The sequence below is a fragment of the Drosophila eugracilis genome, unplaced genomic scaffold, assembly GCF_018153835.1.
Source record: "Drosophila eugracilis isolate 14026-0451.02 unplaced genomic scaffold, ASM1815383v1 contig_90, whole genome shotgun sequence".
NCBI lineage: Eukaryota > Metazoa > Arthropoda > Insecta > Diptera > Drosophilidae > Drosophila > Drosophila eugracilis.
Window position 1 is genome coordinate 7,038,092 of NW_024573812.1, and position 20,502 is coordinate 7,058,593.

At 40.8% G+C, this 20,502-nt stretch overlaps 2 protein-coding genes across 51 annotated transcripts in view; one reads left to right on the top strand and one right to left on the bottom strand.

Moving 5' to 3' along the window:
* The first annotated feature begins 10,348 nt into the window (after window positions 1–10,348).
* On the top strand, window positions 10,349–12,351 carry LOC108112251 (golgin subfamily A member 6-like protein 22). The gene is made up of 5 exons (XM_017222072.1): window positions 10,349–10,434; window positions 10,889–11,068; window positions 11,128–11,403; window positions 11,459–11,716; window positions 11,777–12,351. The coding sequence occupies exons 1-5, from the start codon at window positions 10,414–10,416 to the stop codon at window positions 12,029–12,031; spliced, it is 990 nt and encodes a 329-aa protein (XP_017077561.1). The 5' UTR covers window positions 10,349–10,413; the 3' UTR covers window positions 12,032–12,351.
* Window positions 12,352–18,547: 6,196 nt separating this feature from the next.
* Window positions 18,548–20,502, bottom strand: part of LOC108112570 (Down syndrome cell adhesion molecule-like protein Dscam2) — a 64,459-nt gene continuing 62,504 nt past the window's right edge. For all 50 annotated transcript variants that reach the window (XM_017222537.1, XM_017222539.1, XM_017222559.1 and 47 more), the window contains one exon: window positions 18,548–19,755. In XM_017222537.1, the coding sequence (XP_017078026.1) occupies window positions 19,674–19,755 (82 nt within the window). In that variant the 3' untranslated portion in view covers window positions 18,548–19,673. The remainder of the gene's footprint in view (window positions 19,756–20,502) is intronic.

The following is a 20,502-nucleotide window of genomic DNA, read 5'->3' on the forward strand; positions in this document are numbered from 1 at the left end:
TTCTCTCTTTTCTCTTTCACTTCATTGATAATCACAGGCCTTCCGTTGTACATATATAAATTTTCACACTTCACCAAGAAAGAAAGAAAAAACTTTTCAATTTATGACAATTTTCGGACGCTGTCTCCAGGGCAGCTTCACACGCATTAATAAGTTGAGGTGGCTGATAGAATGATGAAAATAATGTTTGTGCGTGTGGCAGGTTGGTCATTTGTTGGGAAAAGCGGAGGCGTTGGAGTCTTCTTATGCAACTCAAGTCAACAAAGTCGTGCCGTGCCGCATGTCGAGCAGCGGAATGCCAACTTATGATGGGGATTTTGTTTTGTGGTCAAGTGTTGATCCACCTTGGAATCGAAAATATATAAGTAAATATTTTTATTACTTACTTAGGAAAGTACTCCAGTTTTAAAATTTTTCATAAAGGAAGGCATTCACTGGATCTATAAATTGAAAAATAAGCAGTTAAGTTATTTTTAATAAATAGACTTTTAAAATGTTTGTAATTTTTCCGATGATTACTTAAAAGTTGCTCTCAAACAACTGTTTTAAAACATCAAATTGTATTATAATTATAGATATTATAATTTATGATAATTATAGATTTTACAATAAAATGAAAAATTAAATTTCAGCCGCTTACGTTATTTTTGCTGTTGGGGCTCGCGATGTTACAGATGTGTCATGCGAAATTGGTATGCCGAGTCAGGCGCCGAGCTTAACACTTCATCAGCTTCACTGGCAAGATCATCAATATTTGACCATTATGCATCGCTAATTTCCATGTGGATGCGTTCGAAGTTCAATGCCGAGCGGAGCTTCAAAGTGGCGCTACCAAATTAATCGACGTTCGCCAATTGTTTTTGGCTTTTTCGCTGAGGTCGGACTAGTCTCTGGGCCATCGGCAGCTATGATCGCTTTAATTGCGCTTATTTAATAATTATCCATATGCGGTGACTAGTAGCCGCTGCTCTCCTTCGGCGCAAATTGCACAAAGCCGCGCTCAAAACGATCGTTTCATTACATCTGCAAAATGTTGTTCGGCCACCACTATTGACTATTGACCCATTTTCCTTTCATTTCACTTTTATAGTTTGTGTTGCTCTGCTCTTAGTGCTTTTTGTAGCAATGACGCTGCAATCTTTCAATTTCGTGCCATGCCATCCGACCATCTGACTATCCAACCAACTCATCCATTCAGCCGCCGTTCCAGGCCAATCACGTAGATGAAGTGGCGTGGCCATATAAATGGGAAAATACCTCTGCCCAAATTCCATTAGGTTCGATTTGGCATTGTTGTGCAGTTTTTAGCAATTTGCGCTTGTTATTGGGCCACATTATGTCACAGAGCCAGCATTTATTGATTGCGATTCAATTTGGCCTTCGCGCCTTCGGAGGTGTCAGTCCGTGGCCAAAGGTACTATTGGGTACAATGGGATTGTGGCACTTTGGACATTCTGATACGGATTAACACCTCTATAATGTATTAAGTCGAATCACCACATAATATTTGTGGTCAAGAGAAGACGGAAGATGGTTTATAAGCCATAAATTGGCTATATGAAAGAACCTTATATGTTCTTCTTAAATGAAACCATAACACTATTAATTCTGAAGTCATAAGGTGCTATAAGTGCTAACTTCCGCATGAGTTGACATGGTGTTAAACGGCTTAAGATTAAGTATTTAAAAGGCAATGAGGAATAAATATTTTCTCCTGAGTCTACATGTTAAATTATGAGATTATTTTTATCAAATTGCAAATACTCAATTTCCAAATTATATGATTTAATATATAAAATAAAATCTTAATTCAGCAGTATCTATATCATATTTGTAAAGAGACTTTCTAGAAATATTCATCACCTTTTTATAAACATATAAATATAGATCTTCCCTCTCCCATATCACCCTTCTGCACACCTCTTTAATGCTTAAGCAATGGTGAACTTTACTCACTTGCTTTTCCCACCCAGAATGCATCACAAATTGTTACTTCAAGGGCAGGTCAACCGCAGGCAATATCTTCCAATTGGACACCCACATTCGGGCACATTTTGTGTCGCATGCCTTTCAGCCTGGGCTCCTGCAACACTGAAAAACTGCATTAGCCGCATTGCTTTTTAGAGAATTTCACAAAGAGCATCGTTAAAAGCAAAACCGTATACAGCCGGCAATTACCTGTTGACGTTTACCTGTTACCTGGGCTCTATTTCGGAGTTCCAGTTACATTGTTGCGTCTTCGCAACGGCATCGGCAGCGGCAATGACAATGCCGAAAGTCCGCAGGTGTTGCAAGCAATAACTCAATGCCTCAGTTCCTCAAAACGTGTGGCAAGTTGGGCGGCTCACAGATGCGCTGCCATAGTTGGGAAGTGGGTGTTGTTGGGCCAGGGGATTCCCCTGCCAAGTTCGGCACCGCTGTCGTTTGTCATAATTGGGTGCGCGTGGAAGATGCGCGTCCGACTTCCTTGTTGGCATTGTTGCCACTTGCTGCCTGTCGACGGTTGTCATCGTGTCGCCAGCCTGTCAATCTGAGGCAAATGAGCAAACAACCGCAAAACGCAAAAAAATGCCAGTAAGTTTGAAAAATGTTGGACAAATAAACAAAAACTTATTGGATTTGAAGTAGTTAACAGCTCAAGGAACCTAATAAATCAATGCTCTCAATAGGTTAGTTGGCTTCATTGAAAAAGCCAGGAAACATTTTAAGTGGTAAATCGAATTATTAAATCTATCTTCTTGTCAATTACTCATAGGAAGTGGGCAAAGTGTAGGCGTTGCTTGAGTTTGAGCATCAAATTTTATTTTTTATTTATCTTTTATTTCATTTTATTCATTTTCAATACCATTGAATGAGGTAGTCATAAGAAAACAATTTCTACAAGAAACCTAGATTTGTTTTGATGGAGGTAATTTGATATTTGAACAAACTTTCAAAAAGTTATGCAACTTGGCCATATTTATTTCCTGATAACCAGAAATATATACATTATTTTTGGAACTTTCATGTTATCTGCTGATAAAACTCTTCTTGTAGTATTTATAAGTTAAAATCTGCAAGAAAATGATTTACTGAAAAGTTTTAAGGTCAGTTTTTATTCTGAAATTGATAGGTTTTTGGTTGCTTAATCATTGATTCCATCTTAATATCAGTTTGCGTCCTAAAAAATGTCTTAAAAGCTTAAATCAATATCGAACAAAAAAGTAAATGTTATTTAACTTTTTCTATATCTTATCTGAAATGCAAATTGAAAGTCATTAGTATTATAAGGTCAGTAAGATAAGCTAATGCTTAACTGCCACTAGTCATCGAAAAGATTTCAGAGTTCTTGACCTCCAACAATAGCCGCATTGTCTTAATTACTGAAGTCAACAATGATTTGGGCTCATAGCTAGTTACTGGTAGCCGAATCTTCAGACAAATCTTGACGGCGATTCACAGGGCCTAACAAGTGGAAGTTCAGGCCGCATAAATTTGCCACAACGCAAACAGATCTCACATGTCATTATATAAAGCAGGCAAACTGGAAAGTGAGATAATTGGTGTGGAAAACTGAGAAAAGATTGCGCGGCGGAGGAGTTAGAGTTATACAGACCCACTGTGCCTGGGAGACTCGCTTTCGGTTGGAATTGGTTTCTTCAGTCTTCTGCTTATCTTTTTCTTTCTTGTTGCAAGCGGAACAACCGCAAAGACATGCCTCAGCAAAGAGGCAGACAGAAAAAAGCTCCTGGGCGCGCGACAAAACCCAAATGCCATGGCAACTGCACTTGCAACTGCAACTCACACCCGACGATAGTCACACACCAATAAAAAGGCAGTAAAATGAATGAATTTAGATATTAATGAGCAAAAAGGGATTCGCACGCATGCCAATGACTTGGTTTTTTTTGTTATAGCGACACTTGCCAGCTGCCACATGTCCCATGTGCCACTTCCTCTACGCCCACCTGGGCCATCACTCATCCGCCCGAGGGACATTCAATTGGGCAGCTAAGCAAGAAATGCAGCAGCAATAACAATGGCTATTAAGGTGGCTGCGATCGTCATAATAATGATGATGATGATGATGCTGCTGCTAGCAATGATTATTGCCGAATGCCGGGCAAGAAGAGTGAAAGGGGAGCTGACGTAACTTGGTTGCATCTTCTTTAATGGCCCCACCACCATCAGCATCTGAGGCCCGAACCCAATCCCACCCTCCTCGAATCGATGGGTAAGTCACGGCTCGATTGCGCAATATCTAATTGTCTTGCAGGAAACCGAAGATGTCTCTCCGGCAGTTCCGCTTTTGACTGGCCACTCCTCCGATCCCGTTTCATCTGGCCCCCTTGGTGGCAACGGCGATGGCGATGGCGATGGCGATGGCCCACTCTTGGCCAATCGACGGCCAGGTGGCAGCCAGAAATGCCGTTTAATTAGCAATATTTGTCAAAGTGTTATAAAATACTGCCTGGGCAGGTCTCATTTCGCGTGTCGGTGTCTTCATCTCAAATCGCAGCTGAGCTCCAGCTTACGTACACTCGCCAAAAATGGATAAAGCCAAGCAGGAAATCTGGGCTAAGTTGATCTTGTTGGGAGAGAAGACTGTATCAAATGAGGGGATTATTTTAATTTGGCCATTTTTCAAAGCAGAGAAAGGGGAATTAATTTAAAAAGTGTAAATTTGGGTCACTTAACCAAGCTAAAAACGTTATCGGATTTCTGTTGATTAGGAAGGAAGGTGAAGGAATGTAAACTGTGTTTTGGTTTACAAGAATGCCAAACTTAATCCGAACAAAGTTCAGCCTATCCTTTGTATTGTCTAAACACACTCGTTTATATTTTTAAAATGAATCATTGAGACTTTTGAAAGAGTCTGAACTTTGGAATGACTTTGATATACTTAAAAACCCCAACAATTTCCATGATTTATTGTTCATTTTTAAGAAGTAAAAGCTGGCTAGCTAATGAAATTACTATTAAAATTAAAACACCTTTGTGTTTGAGAACGTTATACATTATATAAATCCAATTTAAGAGACTGAAAAATGAGTTGCTTTGAAAGATGTTACTATGTCTACTACTCAGCCTGTTATTTTACAAGAGTTTCACCCTATCAGAGTACTACAACAAACTTAGATGCTTTACTTTTCGTATGAATTTTTAATTTCATTATAAAATATTCAATTATATCATCAGTAAGAAATGTAATTTGAATAAATTAATCATTAAGTTTTATTTACGCGCTGCAAACACTTCAAAGACGCCCCTTCCTGGAATCTCCTCCGCACATTTCCTGCCCCCTCAACTTTCCATAACCATTCCGGGGGTCAAGAGCCATGCTAATATTTTGCACTGTGTAGCAATGAGGAAATCACTTGCAGCGGGTGCAGCTGCCTACCTGACTGCCGACTTGGAGCAGACAAACGGCCAAAGTTTGGACCAGGAGTGGGCAGCATCAGCAGCTCCAACTCCAACACCAACTTCAACTCCGAATTGGCGACGAGTCTACGCAAATTGGAATGCGAGACCTCTGACTGTGCGAATAAAACGGCTGGCCTGGCTTAGCTTCGCTTTTGGCCAGAAATTGCGTAACAGTCCGAGCCGGTTTCATCCACATTCGGGCGACGGCGATGGCTATGTAGATGGCAAACTGCATCTGTATCTGTAGCAAAGGACGAGGGGCCATAATCAATGGTCCGTCTGCAAGTCAGCATCTTCTGGCTTAATGGCCATTGCAACAGAGCCACAAAAGCAAAGCTTGTTGCCATTAATAAGCGTTAATACCCGTTGGCAGTGTTCAACATGCTGTTAACTCGCAGTCCGGGTGACCTTGGCGGAAACAGCAAGTGAACGAGGCGCCGCCGCTCATCTTTCCGAACGGACTTCGAGTCTCGGCCAGCACTTGGCTCTTGGCCACCTGCTGCTAAATCCACTAAAGCCACTGGGGCTAAGTGTGCACGCACTTTCAACTCTGATTACCTGGCCAATTAATTTGGCATCCCGTTTAAGCCGACTAAACGCACCCACCGCCTCGAATGTGCGTGATGCAACTGCAATGAAATCAATTTATCGGCCAGCAATTAGCGCCGCTTCATTTGCCCTGTATGTGGGTCACCTGGACCGTGGCAACAATGACATTAACGTCAACACTCAAGCACCTGCAGCTCATGTTTTGGGTCCAGTCCAACGCAGTCCAGCTCCACGTAACAAATTGGAGCAGCCCAAGTGCCAAGTGTCGAGCGGGTTGTGAAGAAAGCCACAAGCAATTACCAGCGAGATGATGACGATGACGTTGCAGACCTCCACGGAGGTCTCCTCCTCCTCCTCCTCCTATTCCACATTCGGATTAGGCCTGATCCACGAGAGAGCCTGATTGAAGGTTAACCATGTGTGAACGTGAGTGTTTTGTTATGGCTTATTGTTCGGCGGATAAGTGGCTGCTATTTCTAGCCGACTGTCGCATTGCAACAGCGACCCAGTCAATGAGGCGTATGCGCAATTAAGTTAGGTACATGGATGGGAAATGCATTTCATTACCAAGAACTGTCATAAAAGTGAAACAAAGAATTTGTGAGACATTATTAAGCAATGATTGGCCAAATGTTAGAACTACAAATTGCTGGTTAGCACTCGTCATATAAAAGCAATTTGATGCAGCTCAGATATCTTGCTAAGAGTTTCCAAGTCAAAGTGTCGGCTTAACCAACATATTTTAAAGATCTCCTAAAACTGGAAAGCGATTCGAAGTGGTTTTAAAAACTTACAAAATGTAGTTAAAAGTTGTTTACAGCTTAAGAATGTTAAACTTAACTAGCAAAGCTATTAGGATGACAAACTTTCAGGGATTATAATGACTTATGTTTAAATTCGTTTTTATTAACTAAATCAGTTAACAGGATGTCATTATATTTTCTTTCAAGCATTATGCCATTCATTACTGTTCCTGCCAAATGAATTTTATTAACATTACATTTTAAACCTCAATACGATATGCCACTCATTATGACTTACCCATGTAACTTCTTCCTTTTTCTCTTCAGTAGCCATAAAACTTAACCATCATTGGATTAGTCGAATAAACTGTCAAAACATTTAAAGCCAAATGTCAGTCCCATCAAACCTTTCTCTTAAAAACAATTTCCTTCCCGTGATCCCTGCTCAGTCTAAGGCATTTTCCAGCCAATTTCACACGCTTCCTAGCCGTGCAGCGGAAACCTGTCTGGCCGATAGTCATAATATAAGCCAGTGCATAACCTACATATAAGCGTCCAGATCAATAAAGAGATGCCGTAAATTATGCAACTGGGTGAGCAGGGACAAGACAACCGCAGCGAAAGGTGTTTCCAGAGCCTGCGGCCAGCAGCCTTCAGCCTTCATCCCGCCATCGATCCATCGATCCATCGATCCATCCTGCCATCCAGCTCCAAAGCAGACCTGACTCCAGCCACGACATCTTCGGCGGGAAGCCAAACCGAAACTTGAATTGCCAGTCAACAGACGTCGCAGATCTGCTGGGCACGTTTCAGGAATTTCAATTTCATTTTGCACAACAAAAAGCAAGCTGGGCGAAAATAAAAAATAAATACAAAATACAAAATACAAAATGAAAAATAAAATCCGAACTGAGCGCAGTGGAGCCTGTTGCACATTCTTCATTATATTCGTGTTTCTTTACCTAATTTCGAGTTTTGGTTTTTTGGTAAATTGGCTTAACATGTCGGGTCTGGCTTCGTGTTGTCTGTTTCTCCTTTTGCAGTGCTGCACTGAAGGCCGTCCGTCTGACCACCCCGCTCCGCTCTACTCCACTCCTCTCCGATTCGATCCGTCTGCTCCTCTTTGGCTGGATGATGTAACTAAACTTGTGGGGCGACCAGCCTGTCGGTTTCAATTTCTGCATAATACGTTATTTTTTACGATCGCATCGGATCGCCTCAAAGGGCCAACTTCAGCCCGATGCGCTCCGTGTGCAGTTCGAATATCAGAAAAGCAAACTCAGACTCAGACTTGGTCCGTTTCGCGGGTGTTAATTATGGCCAACTGTACGCTCTTGACGCATTTGTCAAAGCCTAATGGTTTAACTATCCGGGTGTTCATAAAACGCACGCCGCTCCATCACGCCAAAAAGTCCATTTGGCCCCTGTTAGTCTTCGGAGCCGACTACCAGAACAGCACTGAAAACATTAAGTGGCCATTAATTTGCACTGAATATGATTCAATAATTTATGGCTTAATAAAAGGTACACTGACATTAAAGAGAGGTATAAAAGAAGAGTATTTTGTATGAAAAAAGGTTATCAGATCACTATTTTTAAAATATTTACTTAAGGCAAGCTAAGAGTAGTAAACGATATAATAAACAGTCTAGAAAACACTTTCAGTTAAACAGCGATTTGAAGTACAACTTATCATACAAAATATGATGAAAGTAAATTTTAATTACAACCTTTCACACATACAATATATGAAATTAAATCGAATCTCTCTCTCTTAGAAAAGCTGATAATCCGAGATTATTACTGAATACTTAGTTTCTTCAAGTGCACCCACTGACTAGATCCGCGATCGGCGGTGGCGCTAAACGTCTTCATGCCGCGGAGGTCGCTTTGCCATTTGAGCGGTTAGGTCGACCCGTCCATAAATGGCATTTGTTGTTTTCCGTTTGCTGAGCCGAATTCCCCGGCTATCATTTGGCAAGCAACTGGACTGCCCGAAGTCCGAAGCCGTGCTAATTGTTTGTCACTCAAGTTCAGAGCGGGGAGTCGGACATGGTTAATCGTGCCATATAAAATGCGGGCACGTAACCCGAATTGCTGTAGCTTAGCACTACTTAGCGTCTTGGCCAAATGTAACGATGGCAGGCGCTACACGCCCACAGCAATTGACCTTATCGTTGGGCTTAGCGGCCTGAGGTGAACCACTTTGTACTGCGATTGGTATTGATTGATCGCTTTTCGGGGAGGAGGGAGGACTTTGTTACTCTAATACCCAATGTACGACTGATGGTCAGAGATGATTAATGCTACATTTTAAATTTGTATACCTTGCAGAAGATGTTATAATATAGCCAAATTACTACAACGCCCCATAATCAGAGTACAGATTACGGCGAGGGCTAGCTGGCAAAAGCATCCAAGGGTTATTAATTTCGGTTAACCACGCAGACAAAGATATGTTAACATTTTTAATAATTAGTGGCAAATGTATTTAGAAGACCTTGATCCTAACACTAGATTAATGGGATTGCAAATTATGAAATTTAATAACTGTGCGGGAATTGAAAACTTAAAGTAAATCCTCCGTTTTGGGAATCAATTTAAGCTTCTTATTCGTTAATAACCAGAGGTGGGAGTACTAAAATCTAAAAATATATTTCATCTTCTAAAAACTATTCATGTACATACATTTTAGGTCTATTCATAAGATCTTCCTCTTTGAAATCACTTCTGACTTTTTAATCTACATCATGGATATAAGATATATAAATATGGACTTTCAAAATATATAAAAAACCCACGCAAACTGATAAAAATAAACAAAATAATAAACCATAACAAAGCTGTATTACAAAATGTAATTACAATCATAATTAAAACACCAAATCAGGGTTAACAGTCACGAGAGTAACTAATAAACTCTGTAAAGAAGAAGTCGCACCTCTTGAGTTCCAACTGCCTAGGATTGGATGGCGTTGCACTTGACCAATCACCGCTGCCAACATCATAATTACGAGCACCTTGCATTCTACCTCGGGTCTTCTTCTGTCCATGTCCAACCATACCGCGGAGATGGGTCTCAAGTGACCCATGGACCCATGATGGACCCCACCACTCGAGTCCAATGGCAGTCCGAAATTGCCGGCCTACGGTACGTATGCGTATTCGTGGTCTTTTTCGTATTGTTTTGAAGCTGCGCCGTTACCTTGGGAAAATCCGCGCAGTCATCGACGGTCCAAGAGCGGCTCCAAGTTGAGGCAGCTCTATCAGCTGGCGGGCCGAGCGCCATTCCACTCTCACTCTCTGCGGTTTTCGATTTCAGATTTGCTTTTGCTTTTACCTTGCTTCTGCTTCTGCTTTTGCTTTTGCTGTTGTTGTTGTTTTGACTTCTGCTTTTGCTTTCGATGGGACGTTGGCAGCGACGCGACGGCTCGGCTGCGTGCATTTTGCACCTGGAGTAAGTCACCCGGGCAGAGCGGCAAAGCTTTGGTCCGCTGGCATTTGTGGATTTGGTTTTTCTTTTGTTTTTGCCGCCGCTGCTCTGCCAACGGTGGCTGAGACGCCAGCGACGGTGGCTCGGCGGTCCGGAGACGAGACCATTCAAAATATAAATAGATGTGCATGTAGGGAAATGCGAATAGTGTTCATAGAAGACCTCAGAGGAGGCACATATCAGCTTCTTTTGTTTTGACGCGCTGTGGTGCAAGGGATACCAAGCATGAGATCCCTAAGTTTGTTGGTTAGTGTCCATAAAAATACCAAAAATACCAAAGTGAATCCTCGAAAAGTACCCAGAAAGCAAAGACATTTGTGAAACTCAAACAAAGAGTTCAAGTGAAAACAGAAGTGCTTCAAATTTATACACGGAGTTTAATAATTAAATTAAAAAAACAAAAATATAAACATAAGAAATACATAAAATTTAGCTATGAATTAAACCTCTACATAAGGCCGAAGTTTATGTCTGGGAACACTAATAAAAGTTCATACCGAAAAACATATTTCAAGGGTCAGAGATTACTAATAAATTTAGTCATAAAATACGAAAGATTTATGATACAAGAAGGACGTTTATTTAAACATTATGGCCAAAAGTTACATTTATGATACTAAACCTAAGCCAAAAAAGTGCTTAATAATAAAAATATTCGAATTAAAATACCAATTTCTCCCACTTCCTATTTGTCCTTTAGCTACTCAGCGCCAGCTGCGCGCTAATCCTTAGTTTAGCCTACGCCCATCCCCCAGAGGGAGTGTGGAAGAAGAAACTCACCTGGAAGGAGGATTGGGTCCAGGTGTGGAAGACCGTCAAGAAGGAGGCTTGGGAAACCAAGTGGAAAAAGGTTTCGGTACCAATATGGAAGGAAGTCAAGGTAAGGCCATTGACAAAACATTACGAAGTAAAGGTTTTTAAGGCTATTGATTCTGCCAGGTTCCTGTCTGGAAAGAAGAACAGGTTCCCGACTGGAAGATCGTTAAGAAACCGAAAATCGAAGAGCGAGAGGTGCCTGCCTGGAAGGAGGTCAAGGTGGCCGAATGGAAAAAGGTAACGAAACCCATTTGGGTGCCCACCAAGGTGGCCGTCTGGAAGGAAATCCAGGTGCCCATCTGGAAGGAGGTGCAGGTCCCCTACTGGAAGGAAATTCAAGTGCCCATTTGGAAGGAAGTACAGGTGGCAGACTGGAAGCAAATGTTTGAGCCCCAATGGGTAGGTTATCACTAAACTCTTCTCAGAATATGAACTAAGCTGGAAATTCACACAGGTGAAAATGGGAATTCCCGGTGAAAAGTTCTTGGGCAAGGATCACGAGGGCTGGGAGTACACCAGCCACGATCTCTGGCGCAAGAAGCTCATCTGGAAGCCTGTGTGGAAGAAGGTCTGGCGCACCGAGAAGAAGCAGGAGTGGAAGACAGAGAAGAAACAGGAGTGGCGCACTGAAAAGAAGCAGGAATGGAAGACCGAGAAGGTCCAAGAATGGAAGCAGGACAAGAAGCTGGAATGGAAGGATGAATGGATCCAGGTGGGTTTTCAGGAAGTACTTAATGCGCCTATAGAAATAATTGACTTATCATTATCTCAGGTTTGGAAGCCCGTGAAGAAGCAGATCTGGATCAAGGAGAAGCGCGAGACCTGGATCGAGGAGAAGGTGCAGATCTGGCGCACTGAGAAGCGTCAGGTGTGGGCCACCGAGAAGAAGCAGGCGTGGAAGGACGAGTGGCAGTCGGTGAACGTGCCCGTGTGGAAGGAGGTTAAGGTACAGGAGTGGAAGAAGGTGTGGAAGCCCGTCTGGGAGAAGGTGTGGGTGCCAGTGAGCCATGGCCACGGATGGGACTAAGTCCGCGGCAGGGGTCTCCGCTCGGCCACTTTTCTCGCTGGCCAGGCGACAGCACTGATATCTGATAACTGATCCCGCTGATCCCCCCACATCCCAGTACAACCCAACCTGCTGAAATTGTTACATAGACTTAATGTTGAAAGGCATCCCACTTTCGTCCTGCATTTTGTAAAAAAGACTTCATACCTTACGTTACCTGTTGGAATTGCCCATCTCCTCCCGCCCCTGTCATCGCCGTCTCCCCCAAGTGTACAAATTAGTCATGCGCGCGTTTTTGTCTTTAAGTTATACAAAATTCAATAAAACAACAAAAATTATAACCACCTCTGCTATTTTTATATGGGTGCAAACATTGTGTTGTAAATATCTACTTAAACTTAATTATAATCCATGCGGCCCACACACACACACTCTCGCGAAAAGTGATGTATGAAAGCATTTATCGTAGCGCCGAAACAGAAATTAAAGCAACTATAGCAGTAACTTTAAACATAATCATAAAAACTAAATGCTTTTAATTACGGTTCGGAGGGAGATACCAACATGTTGGGAGGAAGCGTTGCTCCCTGTTTTGCGGATGAAGCAATTTTGGTAGTTCCAACGATGACTCGATGGCCATTACAGCGAAGATGCAACTCATAAAAATTCGATTTTGGCCCACGACACCCGGAAGTTAGATAAGTGGCGAAAAAGTCGAAAAGTCGACGAGTCGAAGAAGTCGCCACAACATCGTTCAGCTGGAATTGGCAAAAAGGCCATGAGCCAAAGTCAACAATTGCAATGGCGATGATGATGATGTTGATGGCGATGTTGAAGCTGATGCTGATGCTGATGCTGCCTTTTGCCTAGATGCCAAATAAATCTCAAGGAAGCATCTCCGCGTCAGATAAGCGGCAACAATACCGCTGCCACTTCCTGTTGCCAAGTTGAAGTTGAATGCAGCTGCCTTAGCTTTGGTTGCAGATGCAGTACCAGCTCCAGCTCTAGATGCAGTCTCAGTTTCAGTTTCAGTTTCAGTCCACAGCCCGTCCAGCGCCGAAGGTAATATCGCATCTAACGGCTCCGCAATTCCAAGTCACTCGGTCGGTTGCCACATGTTGCATTAATTGACTCCACCCCCCCGCTTTCGTGCAGTGTGTCTGTGTGCCAAGCAGCGAAGCCCGCATAAGGTTAGCAGAGGAAGCCAACTGTTGCACCGGTTGCAGTTGCAATCGGAGCCTGCGGAGCTCCGCCGATTAGGTAACCGCCGCAAAAAGTTCGAGTTCAAGCAAACATTCCGTTGGCAAATCTCAGTCAGTAGTCGCTGCCTAATGATGTTGCCGCTGCCTGAGATTTTGGCAAATCAACAATTGACGCGTCTGGCAAATGACTTTTTGGGGGTGTGGATACGGCTGACAGGGGAAAGATGAGCCCCGATAAACCCACAGATGCAACACATTGTTAATGAGCACAATGGCTTGTCTTCGCTCCAGGTATTTCCTTGACTTTTGGTAATTGATTTCTGCTTACATAACCCCTTATATTTGGGGTTCTTTCTCTGTCGGGACAATTAGCGGCTAATTAAGCCAAGGTCGCAGCCCCGCTTTTGTCAATATCAATCGATTCGAATCGATTCGTTTTCTTTTTCCATCTTTTAAGCCATTATCACACCATTGTTATCACAGTGAGTGGTCCGACCATAACTGAATTGGCCACAAGCCAACCAAATATCCGTATCAACTGCACTTGTTCGATGTGGCATGTGATTAGAGCTGATGCTCCAACGAGGCCTGAATTGCATTCCGCCTTTACATAACCCAGCCCAAGCAAGTGTCATGCTAGCTCCGACTTACGAGCCACAGAAATGATAAACAAGCAGCAGCAACTACACTTTACGCATTGGAGTGAAGCACATAATGGTTGTTGTTTTAATTATTGAAGCAGCAGCGGCGGCAACAGCAACAGCAACAGCATTGCACAAGCCGTAGTCGAAACAAAACGTAGCCAGCCACACAGACCGACCGAGTGAAAGAAATTGAAAAAATGTAATAAAAATAAATTTGAGTTAACAAAACAAAAATTAAAAAATCAAAATCAAAACAAAACAAAACAACGGCACAGCGACAGAAATATTTGATTGTAATAAATCTTTTGTTCGCGCCCCGCAACGCAGCAACACCCAGCAAAAAGCGGCGGCGAAGAAACATTTCTTGTACAAATAACTAAATGTAGTGGCTCAGGTTCAAGACTCCAACCGCAGCCGCTGAGCACGTGATGAATTCCGAGCCAAAGCCCGCCGAGCGTGAAGCTGCAACTCTGGACCGATGACGCGGGGTTATTGCTCGCCAGGTGCTGTTGACTCTTTTTTTTTTTCGCCACCGTGAGATTGTTATGGAAGTGGATGTGGTGGATGTGGGTCAACATGAAGGCAAGGAGGAGAACTGGAGCAGAGCCACTGCCACCCACTCGCACTGCCTCCCATTTGGTGACATTAGGCAAGTGCCATGGATGCATGTGTGGCAAGGTCGCTGGCAAAACTTGCTGATTGAAAGCAGGGAAGGCGTGAATTAGCGGCAGTCCGCCAAGGGAAAAACTCTTTGCAGGTAAGTCACTAACCATCTACAAGAGCCATGACGCTGCCGAAATGGCCAACGAGAGATGTTGCAAACGAACTTCGTGTAGTACGTACTGAGGTACTTGCAGCCGGTAGCCGTTAAAAATGATTAAAGGGCGGCACCGAGATTGCGTTGTCAACGCGCTTGTCCCCTATCTCCAATCTATATAAATGCCATTTTATAGCTGACCGACTCAACGTGCTGCGTGCCAAAACAAAAGACTCAGGCAACGAACTTGTTTGGCTAACTCTCAAGCGCAACTCTTCCCTGTCAAATTTATTCAATTTCGAAGACTGCCAGAGACTTTGACAAGTTTTCCGTGCGTATTGTGGCTACTTTGTTGAGATGTCTTGGTATTTTATGAGATATTTTCCTTACTTACTATGCGTTTTTAGTGTTTTATTTAATTACCTTAATAAAGACTATGAAAACGAAGTTCCCGCTTCCTATTACTGTCGTGAAGATAATTCGAACTTGAAAATGTTTGGAAAAGCTTTATAATTGAGCAATAAACTTTTTATATTTTTAATATTTTAGCAATATAACTTTATGATCTAAAAGTAAAGGATATTATTATTTATCAGTTATTTCTCTGAACTTCAACAGAAAGTGATTTTCCAATGATTAACAACTAATATAAGACCACTTAGCACCTCATAAAATGTTTATTGATTTTTACATGCCTTAAAGGCGGACTTAATGGGTTAGATTCACCTCTTTATGCTTAATCATTTTATTAATTATTTAGCTTTCGTTATGGTTTATCAACTTATGCTTCTTTCTTTACTTCACATCATGCCTAGCGAGCCTATGCAAATGATGCCATACTGCCCCCTTTTGGCCTAGTTGTTCCACCTGCTGCCACGCCCCCATTAACCAAATGTTGGCCACGCTTGACGCTCAGCGCTCAACGCTCGGAACTCCAATGTTTGTTGGCTTTCGACTAAGGCTTGGGATGCATGGGATGCCCCTGTGGCTTCCTCCAGCCATTCAAATGCAAAACGACTCGATTGTCAAACATTGTGATTACTTTTTGCTCTGTTTTTATAATATTTTCTCTCTCCCATACAGTTTTGAAAGGGGTGGTAGAGGGGGGCAAAAAGATTTATGGACAAAGCGCCAAGACAACTGCAGTTTACGACTTCCCCAGAGTTCTGCGACTGATACGCTAAATGATCAATATTTGATGGGAGTATTTGTCATGTTTCCATCGCCAGTAGCTCGCAGGCCATTTAGCGCTTAAACGCTCGACTCCCCTGCCCCTCCGCCCATTAACATGTTGAAATTTCTGTTATGCAGCCGCGTCACATCACCGAAGACAATGCACAATTGTTGGTTGTGGATGTGGATGTGCGGGGCGCCAATCGCAATTGTTTGCGAATAATTTTCATTTTTTTTTTTTACTTTTCTGCCTAACTACCGACCACATCCACTTGGGTTTATTGGGAAGGCGTTCATGCTGGGGGGCATGGCTGCCTGACCGCCTGGCAGCATGGTTTTATATTTAATGAGCCACATTTAGTTGTAAGTCATCGGATTTTGCAACAATTAATTATATTACGCAAGGCCTCTGGCCGGAGAGTGTGAATTGTAAGCGGCATTTGATTGAATTGGGCAACCGCCATATGCAAATAATGATGATGATGATGATGTCCGAATCTTGGGTAACTTCTGCATATCTGGGCCTGCAGGTGTCGCTATGCCAGCATTGGGTTATTAACATGGCCAACTTGCACTGTTTGCACCAGCACTTGTTCTTTGCAGAGAGCTTAGCCTGCAGCCGCTAACTGGATGTGCAAATCCCAAGTGCTGCCTCCGATGGCCAAATATTTATGGGCAAATAAAAAAGCTGAATAGGCTGTTTATTGTTGTCCTAAATTTAAAAGTTTGCTCCAGGGAAGTGAATATACATGTGTTGTTGATTGAAAGGGAAAAACACCTGGAATGTGATTGCAAAAAATGCATTTTGGTTATATAATGATTTAGGGACGCAATATTGAACAGATCTTGGCACAGATATACGTACTATAAAAATGTGTACAATATATAATAACTTTAATATGTATGAGTATATTTTTAAAGCTTTAATTAACTAAGTTTTTGTATATTTTGTACCTTGCCTGAGCAAACAGTGCCTAAAAGTATGCAAGATTACGGCAGCTTGATTGTAGTAAAAGAGAAAACGTTAGCATACTTTTTTGCTTAACGACGATACCATGGAAAAATTAATTAATTACAATTATAAACCATATATTATATCTCCCAAAGAAACAGCTAAGAACGAATTTGGTTTTATCCAACATAAATTGGCATTTATTGATTTTTATTTGGTTTCTGTTTGACTTGTATGACACTGAAACTGGAAACTGACAAATTTATTTTCTCTTGTCGGGCATGCAAAGTGATTGAATTTTGGGTTTGGGATCTATCAATCCGTTCCATAGAGAACAGATCGAGCACAAGATGTTATGCCCAAGTATGCCGATCGTGGTCAATTCAATACATTCAATATTTAATATAGTTAATATATGTATGCTTTCATAATTGTAATTAGTAATACACATATTTGTAGTATTCAATTTGGGTTTACCATATAATGCCGCGCTTAATGATTACGAATGTTTCCGCTGAGGGAATATTGATTCTCTCTTAATTTCATATAATATTCGTTCTGCTAAGAAGGAGCGAGTGATTAGTATAAATGCGTTTTAAACTGCCTGACCCATTCGGTTACAGAATTCAAATGTGTGCTGATCGTGCTTAGTTTCTCTCGATGTCGAGCCTGATGTGCGTTGAAGTTGAATGTCCCTTTTGTTTTATTTAAGTGTGTTAATGTATTAAATTTTGATTAATGCGTTTTATGTAAAGTTAGGTAAAAAATTATCTGTATATGTATGTATATGCATGTTCGCTTATCGCTTAAATAATTACAAGTATGTAGCGCCGTTTAATAAATGCAAAAAGTGAAATTTTCTCAAAGTTTTAGTTTCCTTCGACCATTCGAGAATGAAGCAACTCAAAAAGCGTTCGACTCGATTTGAGTTTATCATTTATGATATATAATATAGTATGAAAAATGGATTATGTTGTGTCTATATAATATTATCGTACTTAGCCTAAGTTCTTTAATTTTCAAACCGCTTTGTTTAATTTTTCGTTTTTTTTTTTTCTTTGTTTTAATGCCAAAAGTTTTTTGTTTTGATTTTGATTTGCCGAAAAGTTTATAAATTTTACGAGTGTAATTAAAATCGTGTTTGTTCGTTACAATTTCTGAAATCCAACGTTCTTTTTTTGACTCTAGAATATTGCTTGCTATTTGAATTACTTGAAAATTTGTAGGTTTTCCTTTTCCTTTGTTTATTGATTAAATGCCGTTTCCTTTACTATACACTACTTAATATTTGTAGTTCGTTTGCCATGAAAATTTGTAGTACACTCATATAGGTAAGCAATCTTAGTTATTTTCTTTCACAACACTACATTTATATATATACGTATATATCTATAAAAAACTGGTATAGTAGGAGCGAGTAGTTAAGTGGATAGTTTAATTGGTAACTAAAAGAGAGTGAAATCAAATAATAAGTCTAACAAAGAACTCTAAAAGTCCCCCATTGGTTAAATGCAGTTCATGATGTGCTCAAAGGACGTGGATCAAAACCCAGTTCCGATCTCATGGCAGTGCCCCGCTGAAACATCATGGATTTCCCTTGAAAACGCTTTGCTATTCTTCCTACCGATTGAGCAAAATACTGGATCTATTTTGGTATTCCTTGGTATTTTCTTGGGGTGATCCGATTTCGATATCAGCTTGCATTAGTCAGTCTTTGTAGTGTTGGTGGTATCTCCAAGGATGTGGATCTGGGCACAATGGGCGGAACCCCAACAGAGTGAAAAACCAAAAAACAACAACAAACTGAAGTTTAAATAAAATCAAAATCATATATTTAGCAACTTATGAACTAAAAACTTAAAATATATCAAATGAACTGAAATTTCAGGATCTCTTAAAGCTTCAAATGCGTATAACTGTTGTTCAGAACGGTAAAATATATATCAGAATTGGTTTAAATAATCGTGCTTGTGTGTGTCTGTGAGGGTTTCTTGTATAATACATTCAATTGTTGTGGCTGCGTTTTGTGCATTGAACAGTTTTCGGTTTTAAAATGTTCTGTTGGAAGCGCATTTTCGAATAAAAATTAAAAGTAAATTAAAAGTAGAGACAGTTGGGTGTCTAAAAATAATGATTAAAGCGAATGCAGAACACAATCACTGACTCACAAAGCTCTGCAAAATTAACAATCATCACAAGTCAACGCAAAACGTAAACTAAACTTCAGATGTGCGCTGTCCATACAAATGACATATATAGGAGGAAATTATACAAATCGTACGAGTTATGACTAAATATATATATATATATATCAATTAGACGAGTTAATATTATGACTTCGACTTAGGCTAGGCAAAGGATGAGTTTTCTGCTCCTGGCATAGATGGCAAAAGTTTACACAAACAGATTTTGAAATCGATCTTCGCTTCTTCTTTACACACACAAGAATCCATCTTAGTAGCTGTTCCTCTGATATCTCGGTTAACACCGCTTAAAACTAAAATACGTTATTAGAAATTAGTTCTTGGATACTCATTCGTGAATACATAAGTATGTTTTTCTTGTTTTTCTCTCGTATAACTTTTAGTAATTTCCTTTAGTTTTCCTGCACACACTTACAGTAGTTACTCATATATGAATGCTATATACTTTATGTATGTTTGGTTTGCTGCTTGCATAGACATTATAAATATGTATCTTGAAATTTACTTTCCCTTCGTTATAATTACTTGAAGTAGTTGGATAAATTTACGTGTATATGCGGTATATAACTCTCCTTCTTTTCTTCGTGTGTACTGATGATCTGTCTGTGTATGTACCTGTGTCTGTGTGTGTGTGTGTGTATGTCTGAGTGTCATTCAACTCCCACGCACTTCATGCTTTTAAAACACTAAGCTAAAATGCCACGCCCACTTCCGCAGGAGGGCCTTACAAATTACACTGCCATAGTATCGTAGGCTGTGAATCCTGCGCCATTTGTTTGTTGGAGTTGGAGTTGTTTTGGGCCGGTTTCGTTTCTGTATTTGTAGAAATAATTAAAGTTAGTTGGAGTGATTAATAAGAGGATTAGGATTAGATTAATGCTGCAACCAAAGCATTGCAAGAAAACGAGATGGGATCCTTAGATAGTTTTTGAAAGATTTATGTAAGGATTAACCAGATCCAATCTCGTCTCGATGGCCGTGTCTTTATGTTCTGTTCGTGACTTAACAAAGTTTACTTCTGGTTTTTCTGTTTGTTTTTTTTTTTTTTTGGCAAGCTCAGGCCAAGCACAAAGCTGCAATAAACTGTTAATACGAGTACTTATATGGGAACACTTGAGTATTTTGCGATAGACAGATATGGTATAAGGTCTGCTTATCATATGGAGTAGTTTATCAAAAGGATTTCAAGACATTCAACTGTGATTTGCTGTCAAACCGAAAACCAAAGACCAAACCAAAATAAATCAAAGACAAAACCAAATGAAATTAAGAACAGGAACTAAAGATTGACTATACATAGATGTGAGTATTAGATGCACTCTTAGTTAGTATCGATACATAGGTGTGTGGGCATGCAGGGTGGTTAGTCACATATCTCTAGGATCTTTTATTCAAAACTTACAACTGTCGTCGACTAGTGTCAGCGATCAAATCATTCACAATTAGAGTATTAAGTAAATGAAGAAAGGAAGATTAAGTGATTGCGATTAGTGAGGGAGTAACTGCATCAGAACTAAAAATCAACGACTTCTGTGCAATTCTATCAACTGATGATTTACG